Source organism: Eucalyptus grandis, chromosome 3, assembly GCF_016545825.1.
Source record: "Eucalyptus grandis isolate ANBG69807.140 chromosome 3, ASM1654582v1, whole genome shotgun sequence".
Taxonomy (NCBI): domain Eukaryota; kingdom Viridiplantae; phylum Streptophyta; class Magnoliopsida; order Myrtales; family Myrtaceae; genus Eucalyptus; species Eucalyptus grandis.
In genome coordinates this window covers 13,856,917-13,869,843 of record NC_052614.1, presented here as the reverse complement: position 1 = coordinate 13,869,843, position 12,927 = coordinate 13,856,917, and the positions used below count along the sequence as shown (strand labels likewise).

Here is a 12,927-nt window from a genome sequence, read left to right as displayed (position 1 = left end):
AATGTGCACTCATGCTTTCATTATACAAATTTTCGCACGGACACATGCAGACTACATTTATTTCAAATTAACTTTTACACCATAATATCTCAAACCAATATACTCATATCATGTCTACTCTAAATAAACATACTTATTTCAAATTTAGCCAAAAAAAAAATCTCAATTTTACCACATGAAATTAATGTAGTGAGGATATGTCGATTTAGGTTAATTGTGGTATGTGCGCGCGCTGATTTAAGATTATTAATTTGAGATAAATGTGATGTGAATGTATTGATTTAAGAGTTTTTGTGATATAAAAATTAATTTATATATATTACTGTCTTGGTGGTCGCGATGGTTTGAGCTCTTTTCCCCTTATGAAGATGAGGGTTCGAATCTGTCACGATCACTTAGGGTGCGCGTGACAAGATTTACATTTCTCGATTTCTTCGTTTCTCTGTTAGAACTAACAGGTTTGGAACAAACTGTTTGGTACGATTTGATTTCTCATTTCAAATGTTTTCTCTTCAGAAACAGAGAAATTGAAGAAATCGAGTTAAATTTTAACTTCGGTTTAAAATAGAAATCGAAACCGAAATCAAACCATATAAAAAAACCTTGCGCTTTCTTGCTAACTTAATTCACTTACAACCACAACTTCACAAATTATTACTAATTTTCTTTTTCTTATTTTGCTTGTGTTTTTTTTTTTTTCATTTTTTTTTTTTTTTTTTTTTTGATAACTTCCTCTTTAGGATGAAAGGCAATCGAATAGGTCTCAAATTTTAAAAAACGACCAAAGTTCTTAAATGCTTACTTAAAAATAATAGGGCTCTTTCCTCCTAGAAAGGGTACGCGCATGGCCAATTGAAGAAAAAGTTCTTACGTAATAGATGAATAAAAAACGTGCCTAGAAATTTAACCTTGTTTCTTTATGGATTCAAAATTCTTGTTACACAATCTTGCAAGAGATTCAAGAGAATCTCTCTTTTGCTATGCAAGGGCCATTAAAGGTTCATTGAGCAACAATAAAGAAATTATGGATGAGCAACTACACTGATTCATTTCGAGAATCAAAATAAACTGACATTCTCCCAATTAGTTCATAACCATAAACGTTACTTCAAGGTAGAATTCTCACATATTCGTTTACACTATCAATTTTGTTGATAATATTGTATAATACTAGTCTTTGGTAAAATGACAGGATTATATAGGCGCCATTGATAGCACCCATATTCATGCTTCTGTAGTACTTGTTTGAATCTACGCAGAATGAGCTTGCAAACAATATATTAACTGAGGAGGGAAACCAAATAAATACGCTTAGGAAAACCATTGCCAATAAAATGGCAATGGATAATAATATGCCGAAAATTCCATGAAATTGTATTTTCAACTTTGTAATGTATTAGTATTATTTTGATTATTATTTTGTATTTGAGGATTTCCTATGTTGTTTTAATATTATTTCGACTATTATTTTGTATTTGAGGATTTCCTATGTTGTTATCTAATCAATTTTTATTTCTAGAAATAGAAATTTTATTTTGTTATCAAACGGATTTCTATTTCAAAAATAGAAATTTTGAGTTGTTATCAAACGGGTTTCTTTCTTCTAAAACTTGTTCGGGAATAGAAATTGAGAAATTGATTTAACTAGAAATCAATTTTTGTTTCAGAAATTTTGTCATGCGTAGCCTTAGAGTCTTAAGTGGAACGCCGGGGTGGTGGATCTTTCACTTACATGTTCCCTAGGTAGTATGGTGGGTCTTCCCGCTTACGTGTTCCCTAGGTAGTATTAGCCCATTTATTTTACAGGGTCCAGTTTTCAGCCATTTGGGAATCTACGAATGCTTATTATTTTATAGATTTCATTTATTTTGGGCTCTATTTATTTGTTTTGTCGTATACTATGAGCTGTAAACTCACATTGGCCCCAGGAGTATCTTTAGAAATAGCAGTCGATGAATCTTTCTCATGTGATTTGGTAGGGCTTTACCGCCGAATATTATTAATGCTTTTTTTTGTCGTGATTTTCTGTTACTTTTCGGGCAAAAAGACAACAAAGGTTTCGTGTTGTTTGGTTTATATATTAAATGGGAGGAAAAAACAATAAAACCGATGGAATTATTAATTCTAATTGTGGAATTGGCTTTACAATGTTTGGGGGAGATGAATGGTATTAAATAAATTTTTATGGTTAGGAGCAATGCAGAAATTCAATTTTATATCCATTTGGAATATAATCAACCAAATTCTGCTGTTGACCAATATTCTTGAGACTTGTACTTAAATGAAGATAGGATTACCTCTTAGCTCAATTTTAGTTTAAAGAAATTCTGATTAGCATAACTTGGTACAACAAGTACACCATTTGATGCGTTTGTTGAGCACTTTGGTTCCATTTGAAAAGCAAATCGCACTAATTTGGATTGCAAAACATGTGAAATCAACTAAAAATCGCAAATGAATTTGGAATAAGACGAAACGAAATTATATTTTCCAGTTCAGGTGGGCTGGTGAGTCTGATTAAATCCTTTCGACATGTGTTGTTGTTTTGAAATCTTTGTTCAAAATGCTGAATGCTTCATGAATGTAAAGTGATATGCGCACATCGAGGGAAGAAGCATGGGGAGTGTTTTCACTTTCAGCATATATTCGAATATGGAAAATATAAGAAAATTAAAATAACCAAAAGAAAAGAAAAGAAAAGAAGACAGCCGAATCACCACTAGAAAAAAACATCTAGGTTGGGTTCATAGTACAAGGAAGAGAGGACAATCATCGAGATAGCACATAGGTTTTCTCTCCTTTTATTTTTGAATGCGTCCTTAATCATTTTTCTCACAATTCATGGTACGAGCAATTTAGGGTAGGAAAGAATCATATAGGACACCCCATAAGTTTTACGAACCAATTAAATTCAAGCACTTGGTCTCTGCAGATAACTCTAACTTTGTACGTAGTTGATGCGATTTGATTGAGCAACTTTCTATTTTTTGAACTAAATGTTTCTCGATGCTTCCACAATGCAGACGATGTGGGGTTCAATTTATTACTTTCTTTTATTAGGATTTATGCACATCAGTATTTGACATGCTGGTCTCATGTCTATCGCAATGTCTTGCGAAATTTGTCTAAAAATTTGAGAGCACATGGTTTTGAAACGAACTTCTGGAGACTGTCGTACCACATATGGGAGCTGATAAAGACTAGACACATACGCCTCGTCTAGGATTTTCTCAAGTGTCGCATCTGATATCTCATGTATCTTTCAACATCAAATTTTCGAGAACGATGAAGATTTGAAATCTGGTATGCGACAAGCATAAGATGTAACGCGATGAACTGGTCATTTACGGTTCTGATGAGGTAAAAAATGCTGTTAAGATCGAAGGGTTTTCATGGTCCTTGTTTACAAGCACCAATCTTTTCAATGGACGAAGAATGAATTTTGCTGACAGTATCTGTTATTGAACTTGAGGTATATACAGTCAAATTTTCAAGAACATGCATGCTAACGTTGCTGAGGATGCTTATTGGGAGGGACAAAAAGAATTTCTTGGGTCGTATTAGTCTTCGATTTTCTCATCTTTCCACACCGGTCGACAAAGCCGCGGCAGCTTCTCTTCAGCTCAAACCCCATGCCTGCGAAGCGCAACATAAATCGTTCTGTGAGTACAACAGTCGACTGAAATGCGCATTGTCATATGATCTTAAGACCAGAAGAAATGGCTGAAACGGAACGACCGCGATTTGTTGTCTTTCACAAATTCGAGCTCATCGATTCAAGGTTAAGATATGCACCTGGATCCACCCGTCTGATGTACCAATCACCAAGAATTCTTCATCTGCGTTCAGGGCCATGCAGTGAATCTTGGCGTTCGTTCCGCTCTGTAGTGTCTCGACTCTCTGATGGTTCTCTTTGCACCAGACTTCCACTATTCCCCCCTTGCAGCCCAAGTAAACGAGGTCCGAGCTCAATGCGATGGCTCGAACATCTGCCGTCGATGGCAGCGTTCCCACGAGCTTGTAATTGGTAGCGCTCCATATCTTTTGGCGCTCCAAGGAAGACAAGGTCGTTAGACACAAACAGATAAAATGCTACCACATAAGTAAACGATAATCAGTTCTATAAAAGTTGGCAAGATTGCGGAATTTCAAGAACGAAGGTCCTTAAGAACACCGGCGGCAAAGTACTTCGTTGTCGGCACATCCTAGATGTCAGCATATTACTACTCAACTAATCACACAAGAGCGAGGCCACAAAATCTACTGACTCGACATCCGTATGGCTTCTTACATCTACATCTATTTACGAAGATGTAGTGACTTATATTATGGCAGCAGAAGATCTATCATGTTCTTCCTTAATATGGATACCTTAACGGCTGCTCCATTTAAGGAAGAGCTGGCTGAATATATCAATCCACTGTGAAGCTGCAGCGCCTGGATTGGATTGCCTTTCCCGAGTAATTTTCGAGAACCGCTCTGAATGCTGTTGAGTGTCCCCGATGCCAAGTCGATTTCCTGGGATCAACCGAATTCTGACAGTCAGTGCTCCCAGCAGGAGCAAAGATACAGCCGCAAAGCAACAGACAGATTTATACGTACGCAAAAACACTAGTAAACAGAGCTACGGAGCAGAAAAAGACGGTACCTGAATGCTACTATCGTGGCATCCGCAGTACAGTTTTCCTTGCACGAGAGACAAGCACTTGACGTATTTGTTTTGATTCAATAATCTTGAACCCCCATTCCACGAATGAACCTGACGAGGAAAAATGAAAAGAAAAATTACAAGCAGGGACGATGGGTCGAGAGTGAGGTGACATTGATGTGATATTCGAACTGATCTCGGCGTATTCAGGATCGACAGCAGCCTTGACGCTACATTATTCAGTTACGAAGAGATTGACTAGATGGTCGGAGGCCATTGTCTTTCAAGTATTACACGGCAAATTATTTCATACTGCAGATGAACTGCAGCTAGCTACGGGTTTAAGAATTTCATTTGATACCCAAATTCACCTAAAACTTTGACAGGTCTAATTGATGACTTGGACATCTGCACCAATTCTCTCGCATGTTCTCTGAAGAATTCTCTACTTTTGGTCGTCTGAATGAAACACTCTTTACGATATTTTGCAAGTTACCTTTACACCAGCTCCTTGTGGAATGAAATACGCAACGCTATTCGCCACGACCAGATTATGAACCTGATCCCTCATATCATGTACTTCGGTACAATGTAATGCATTGTCGCTGATAGACCACACCTGCTCAACAGAGAAAGAAAGACGTATCGTTAGAACAAAGTGTAGGTATCATTTCTGACCTCACAAGACTAATGCATTTCCAAGTCCTAGAATCTGTTTGAGCGTACCTTTGCTGTTTTGTCGAGAGAACCACTGTACAGTCTTTCTCCGGATTGTGATATCGCCAGGCTGGTCACTGCCTTGGTGTGTTCGCGAACTTCTTGGATTTGGTGAAGAATGCTTCCTCGCCCCGTCCATACCTTCAAATTTGGAAAAAACCGAAAAGAAGAGAAGGGTCAGGTAGTGATTTCACATGACCATATCTCAGCTTAGGCTAGTACTGACTACAGCCAATACTGATTGAACATCAGAATCTTATATTGCTTCTATAGTCATATGAAGTTATGATCGGCTAGTCTGCCTACGCTGAGATCCATTAGCCGAAACTGATTGCAGGTATTGCTGTTGGGAAGAGTTACCTTTATCGTGCCATCAGAATGGCCAGAAAATATAACGTCCTTGTGACAAACTATCGACAGAACTTCCCCGTTGTGGCTGCAATCAACTTGAACTAGGTCCTTGTGATTCCAGAGGTCCTGCAGTGAAGGACAGCGTGATAAGCAGATGCAATCAAAAGCCATCTTTAAGAGGATGCAGAGTCCGATGGGCTTACAGCGCTAGATTCACTTCCTTCAGAGAGAACTTTCAACATCTTGAATGCAAAAGGAGAGTGCTTCTTCAGCTCCCGCAAACCTTTCAAGACATCCTTCATCGAGGGAGCTAGATCACGCAGACTCTCTGGAATTCACCAATTAAAGGGATCAACTTGTGCGATTCATTCTAAATGAAAGTATAAATAAGTAGACTAAAAGGTCTAAATTAAATATTCTGTGTCAAGGTGCATCTACAAGCAAATTCAGTTGATTATGTGTTTTTCCTTTCCATTTCGTACTGATTAAATATTCAATTAAGCACCATTTTTCCAATATTGCGTTTAATCTATATTACGTGACTGAGCCTTCTTTCTTTCACTAAAGGCATGCAATTCTGCTACCTACCAGCATCCTGGATGAAGCTGTTTAGAGCGAGCATAGAGAGGGCTTTATCTTCAACGTCTTTCGCTGACTTGAATATTTGTAGGAACCGTTTGAGCAGGCAAACACGGGCTGCTCCTCGAATCCCGGTATCCGGGAGAATGCCGAGCATGTAAGCGAGCCATGTGGCAGACACGAAGCATGCTGAACACAAATCTGCATTTCTGCTTTTTAAGCCTTCTGCTAAGGCCTCAAAAAGCAGACCGAACTCATGGCTTACCAGAGCATATGCTACTTTCCTTTCCCAGTCATCAGCTGCCTTCTCTTCTTCTTGCTAATGTAATTTAGATCAAGGGAAAGGGAAAAGAAAATATTAAAATTTTCAACGGCCCAAAGCATCTCTGTACTGATGGAAAGAAAATTTCATAGATGCTCACCAGACTTCCCTCGAATTCAACGTTGCTGTTGCCAAGATGCTCCATTCGCATGACAGTTCTATATCTCTTCTCGAGTCCGGCCCGTTTTAGAAGGAAAGCTCGGGTAAGGGGCTTTCCAGATGCGGAGAACCTCCCTTGTAACGACACGATTGTCTCGGCAGCAGCTATTTGGGCAGCAGGGAAGTCGGTATTCTTGAGGCATGAAATAAGGGCATCTATTGCCTCTTCCCGGTATATACTCATCTTTCTAGGCTCTGCCTACAGAATTTAAGATATGAATATATTAGGTATGGCTTTACCAAAGATAGTGAGTTCTAAATTGTGGATTAATTGCGCATGCGAGAGAGAGAGAGAGAGAGAGAGATGAAAACCAGTAGATCCAGCTGGAGGAGGAGGCCGGCTACAACAGGACATTGGTCTTGGAGGGCCGTCTGCAGATAATTCAGGAAAGTGTGCATGGTACTGAAGGCACCTTCATCCTTTATGATGTGAAGAACTTGCTCATTGAATGTCCTCCTGGTGGAATTCAAACGCAAACAGCATCATATTTATTGAACCGTCTGCGATAGATTATAGTACCCGAGATAGATTTAAAATTCTCCGCATTGGGTAAGCAACTGCTTTTCTGAAACTACCTGTTTAGCTTGACTAGCTCAGAGAGAAAACGAATTATCTCAAATCTCTCTGCATCAGCTGCGCCGATGAAACTTTCTAGTACAGGACCTAACTCGGCTTTATCTGCGATTGGGTTCCTGCACTTCCCATCTTCCTGCATGCATTTCGATAAGATGACGACTGCTGCCAACCTCTCCTCAGACCATTCTGCCTCCAAACTCCCTATGATACTGTCGATAATGCCCGCTGATATCACCTTGCTAGTCATTGCAGCCGCCATGTATTCCTGGCAGCCCCTGAGAATCTGTCTTAGTAAAAGAACAGATGCTGTCCTTGGCTCTAAGCACATTGACATCAACTCGTCTGGGCTCTTCTTGATGACTGCTAGCAGGGAGTCTATAATGTCCATTTCTATGAAGCTGTTTGCCGAAGGCTGCAACAGGTATATCAGCACTACGGCCTCCAGCAGACCCTTCTTCAACAGAGCCACTATGCCATCCACATCAGAGTCGACCCGAGTGAGTGTTTGAACCACAGATTTCTCCCTCGACCCCAGTTCGCACAGGAGGAAGACCGTTGCCCTCTGGACTCTGGTGTCCACAGAATTGAATAGGATCTCCACGAAACCGTTCACGACAGGAGGCCTAGAGAGCATGTTCACAATACTGATTTCCAAACTGGCCTCCTGCCAGAACTTCTCGATCCGGAGGACGGCCATCTCAGACTCCTCCAGGATCTCCGACGTACAGAGCTTGTTAATATCATGCCTTAGCTCGCTAAGTGTTCCATCCAGGGTTGCTCGGCTGATGACACTATTCGGCGAGGTTGAGTGCATCATCGGCTTCGCAATCGGCATAATCTCCAGGCTATAGCTCTCAGACTTGTCCAGAACAGCACTGGGGTTCTGCTCTCGCCAGCTCGCTATAAGGCGTTTGAGCACATAGTTCGTCTTGGGGAGCTGAGTGCTCTGCAGCTTCTGGCGCGTGATTGGGCATGTCGAGTTCCCCCTCTCGAGCCACTCTTGGATCGCTCTGCGCTCGTAAGTCTGGCCAGTCTCTAGAGTCACCGGGTCGTCGAAGAGGTTGCTCGTTATGGGACAAACGAAGTCTTTAGGAGGGGTGTGCTTTCCGCCACCAGGCAGGTTTTCGGACTCTGCCATGAGGCGTCCTGGGGGGCTGATAGTTATAAACAAGAATATATGCAAACGAAACGTAAGCAAAATCAGAAAGAGTACAAGGGACAGGGTGGTGATGATGAGTTGAAAGACTTAATTTCAAGATCTCCACCCACCAGCTCGGCTCTGCAGGAATGGACTGCCTCTCTTTCTGAGGATGGGATTTCCTAGGCTCGAGCAAGGCCATGCTCCTGTTCCTTTCCTAGAAGACAAGGAAACGACACGAAAAACATCAGAAACTAGGACAAGAGCGGACGTAGGTAGATGAGTCCAATGCAGAGAGAACAATCTATCTTTCTTTCTCGCTTGTGTCGCTCGGGTTCACCTCGGATTCTGAAGAAGACCCAGCGGCCGACCCGTCCTGTTCCGACGAAGAGCTGCAGGTTTCGGAATCTGAACCGGAAGCAGGCGCCGGTGGAGGAGGAAACGGCGTCGATCTGGCGGCAGGGGGAGGTCGCTTCTGGCTCTCCGGAGCGGCGGCGGCGGGGCGAGCGAAGCTGCGGAGACCCTCTGAGGATAAGATGGCGAGTTAGTGTTGTTGCTGCAGCTCCCACCGACGCTGTAGTCAACCGACCGGTCTCTTTCGGCCCATATTGGCTGCACCAATCAACAATGATTTATCTCGAGCGTCCAAACAGTCAAAACCGAACTTCCAAGTAGCACCAAGTAGCCATAAAATAACGAAAGAAAACCCAAAACGACGCAAGCTCCCGTCAGTTTCAACGCGTCCGACCCAGCGAAAACGTCGAGTCTTCCCAAGAGGGAAAGAACTGGCCACGTGACGACGTTCCATTCCGTTCATGCACGAGAGAGAAAAAAGCGAACGGCGACCGACTTTTCCGGGGCAAATTCCGCCGGACCCGCGGGAGGAAAAGTTGCCTTTTGGATTTTATCAAGAGTTTTAAATTGACGTGGTGGCTTCGGAAACGAGACGGAAGGACGACAGGAGCGATGGTCTGGTCTGGGCCGCCAGCGGCGCAGCCCACGGGGAGATGACAGCAGGAACCCGAACCAGGTCAAACCCATCGTCGAAGAACTTTGACTGAGTCAAACCTTCGTTTTAGAGAGAGAGAGAGAGAGGGGCGAGTTGCGTAAGCTCGTTTTCCCCGGACTAAATCAATCACGTCCCGAGGAACATGGAGATTCCCATACGTCCTGAGTAGGATCGCGATTGATAGTGTACATTCATCCCGTCATTCTTGGAGTAAAATATAATGAAATTATGTGATATTATTCCCGTCGAGACATTGATGACAGGCAATAACGTAAAAGCTAATAGAAAAGAAAAAATTGGATCCACGGATTTGATTTCTAAAATGGTTCGTTGAATTTTCTCAACCTGTTGGCATATACACCTAGGGATAGGAATGGGACGAGGTGGGGACGGGCTCTCTCGTTAGTCAATACCGTCCCTACCCAAAACCTGCCCCGCCACCATCTTGCACTCCGATTTATATTATAGAATTTAAAGATGACATACCATGCACTCGCGTTAATTTTTCCCTTTTATAATTGAGAAATGTTTGTACGTTGGGTTTGAGCTGAAACAGAGTCCGTGAATACATTAGATCTAATAATCAAATTTCGATATTACTTTGTGATATCGAATGAAAAAACCCAATTAATATAGCAATTTTTTATATTAGCATATTTAATGGTATATAAATGATAATTACCTCAATTGACTAATGAAAACATATGACATTTTCCTTTAAAATCAAAAAGCGCGCATAAGCATATATACATATTACAAGAAAGAATACAGGCATTTTACTAACAAAAATACGTAGTAATTAGGGTGTGTTTATTTTGCAAAAAATGAACTATTGGAAAAATATTTTCTTACAATTGGTTGCCTATATTGCTTAAAATAATAAATAAACTAAAAATATTTTTCGTCATCTACAAAAATATTTATATATAAATTATTGTTCATAATGAAAATATTTTTATATATTAATTATTTTAAAAGATCATTTTAAGGAAAACATATTTTAAGTTATTTATTTTTCTTAAAATAAACGAAACATTAGTTATGGAGATTTTTCTTTCTTCCATTATTTAAAAATAAAATAAAAACTGTGTCCGCGCCTCACAAAGAAGAATCGCCCTTTTGAGAAATAATACCCGAAGAAGAAGACAAAGAAAAGAGGAGAAGAAAATGCATTACGTTATAGCGCCCATGGTTGAAGCCGGCCTCCCCGGAATCCGCCGTCCGGTCCTCCGTCGTCTCCTCCTCCTCCTCCTCCTCCAGCACATCGACTCTCCCTCTCTTCTCCACCACCACGGGCGGCGGGCTCACCGCCCTTCCTCCGTCTCCGCTCTTCAGGACTTCCCCGAAGTACCTCGCGAAGGCCGCGCAGTTCTCGTCGATCACGCGCTCGTAGTTGCTCTCCAGCTCCTTCAGCTTCGCCGCCTGGTCCCCGCTCATCTTCGACAGCACCTTCGTGCACGGAAGGACCACCGACACGTCGCACGAGAAGTCGTCGTTGAGCTGGCTCTCGAGATGGACCGGGCCCGAACTCGCCGTGATCTTCGACCTCTGGTCGTTGAACCACTCGAGGACGGGGATGAGGTGGACCAAGAAGAGGTCCTCGAAGATCGCCGGCGCGACCTCCGACCGCGCGAGCGAGGGGTCGGAGGAGAAGACGTCGATCAGGCGGAGAGCCGCGTCGAGGGGCCGGCCGCAGAGGGAGCAGATGAGGGACAGGAGGAAGGAGGAGAAGGGGGAGCCCGGGTGGGAGAGGAGGAGCTTCTCGGCGAGGTGGAGGGAGGAGGACCGGACGGAGGGGTTCGCGGTGGAGATGGCGTTCTCTAGGGTCTGGGCGGCGAGGTCGAGCGGCCGGAGGAGAGGGTCGTGCTGCGGGAGCCCGCGGCGGAAGGCGGAGAAGAGCCTGCGGCGGAGCTCGGGCTGCGAGAGGGCTTCCGACAGGAAGGCGGTGGAGACGCGGAGGATCTCGGAGGGCACCGCGGTCGCGGCGGCGGCCATGGCGGTTGCTGGCCGGCGGCGGTGCCGGAAATGGGCGGAGTGGGAGTTGAAGAGGTGGTGAGGATATCGAGCCGCCTAAGAGGTTATACACTGCGGAGACGGCTAATCAAATGACCGAAGTGACCCTGCGGGGGCAACGAACGACTTCCATATATGCGGACGACCTCGTTTAGGGGTAGGATGGTAATTTCGGGTGGCTTTGAAATAACGCGGCAAACTGAATGGATCTTTTGGAGGGGCCCGCAATTGCCGACCAGGCCGGCTTGACCCGGTTAACCTTTCCCTCCGCCTTTCAATTGGCGTTGTCCTCACAGTTTTTCGATTTTCTTAATGAATGAATGAATGAATCGTGGAGATTGTCTCTTTCTTGCCGATCTGTGATTCTTGTTGGAGTTAATGACGAGTTTGATAGATAGAAATAAAATAAAGTGCCACTATCAGTAAACAACGCGAGTTGATTTGACAACATAATCAACGTGAATTAGCTCAATGCTTTGAGAGCAAATAATACTATGCTTTCTAATGGCCCAAGTGATAATCATTCTGATTCTGAAATAATTTTTAGTTAAAAATAATTTTTTCTATTTTCTATTTCTTAAACGAGTTGTCGAGTATCTGACCGTATTTAATAATGACACACAAAATTTCTGTTTTCGAACAGAAATTTGTATACTAACATCATAAATTTTCTGACCCCCTCCTCCATCGTTCCGCCCTCCACCGGACCTTTCCTTTGTTGGAGCACGTCATTCTTGTCCGCCTCGCTGCACAACGAAGAGTTCTCAAAGTGGCAGATCTTGGCTTTGAACAACGTTGCTACTCTTGATGTGGTCATGGACGAGGATCGTGTTGAGGATGGTGTTGTTGTGGATGAAATCGAGGCTATGCGCTATGTCGGTCGTGATCTGCATCCTCGACATCCAGGTCTTGAGGGTCGTGAAATTGGGCATTTTAGGGTTCCATAGGCAACTGGAGAGGTTGGAATCATTGATGAACTCATAGACCAAGAAGATTTCGTTGCCAAAGATGGAGGCGTCGAGTAGCTTCGTGATGCTGACCAAGTGGGGTTTGGCAGATCATCTTGAGGAGGTCCTTGGGGCGGCCCATGTTGATCATGCGCTGGAACTTGCGCTAAAAGATGACGATGTCCGTGCCACAGAGGCAGGAGCACCAGAAGCACGAGGAGGAGTAGCGGTGCTTGGCGAATAAGTTATTGATGGTAGAGCGAAGCTAGGAAAATGGTAGATAGTGAGATTGTTCGGGAGGGAGTGGCAGAAGCCGGAGAGGAAGGTGCTACTAACAGAGAGGAAGGATGTGTTGGTCCATTCAAATGCAACATTACGACAATTGTGAGCTGAGCTCGAGTAAATAACAATTCGATCTCGACTCAACTCGAGGTAACGCCGGCCCTAGAACTCGAAAGACGACATTT

General features: G+C 43.1%; 1 protein-coding gene across 1 annotated transcript; it reads right to left on the bottom strand.

Annotated features, from left to right (window-relative positions):
• Positions 1-3,350: 3,350 nt before the first annotated feature.
• Positions 3,351-11,495, bottom strand: LOC104439160 (putative E3 ubiquitin-protein ligase LIN-1). The gene is made up of 15 exons (XM_039309329.1): positions 10,677-11,495; positions 8,832-9,035; positions 8,623-8,708; positions 7,353-8,507; positions 7,089-7,233; positions 6,718-6,975; positions 6,305-6,614; positions 5,920-6,044; positions 5,726-5,842; positions 5,375-5,506; positions 5,145-5,267; positions 4,649-4,759; positions 4,372-4,518; positions 3,796-4,041; positions 3,351-3,636 (listed from the first exon to the last, which is right to left on the bottom strand). Exons 1-15 carry the CDS (start codon positions 11,493-11,495, stop codon positions 3,619-3,621), a joined length of 3,996 nt encoding a protein of 1,331 aa, XP_039165263.1. The 3' UTR covers positions 3,351-3,618.
• Positions 11,496-12,927: the final 1,432 nt, after the last annotated feature.

Coding starts and splice junctions, on each gene's coding strand:
- LOC104439160 (XM_039309329.1), bottom strand. CDS start 11,495: ATGGCCGCCGCCGCGACCGCGGTGCCCTCCGAGATCCTCCGCGTCTCC. Junction 8,709..8,831: donor GGTCTTCTTCAGAATCCGAG/GTGAACCCGAGC, acceptor CTTGTCTTCTAG/GAAAGGAACAGGAGCATGGC. Junction 4,042..4,371: donor TAAATGGAGCAGCCGTTAAG/GTATCCATATTA, acceptor GAGCGCCAAAAG/ATATGGAGCGCTACCAATTA.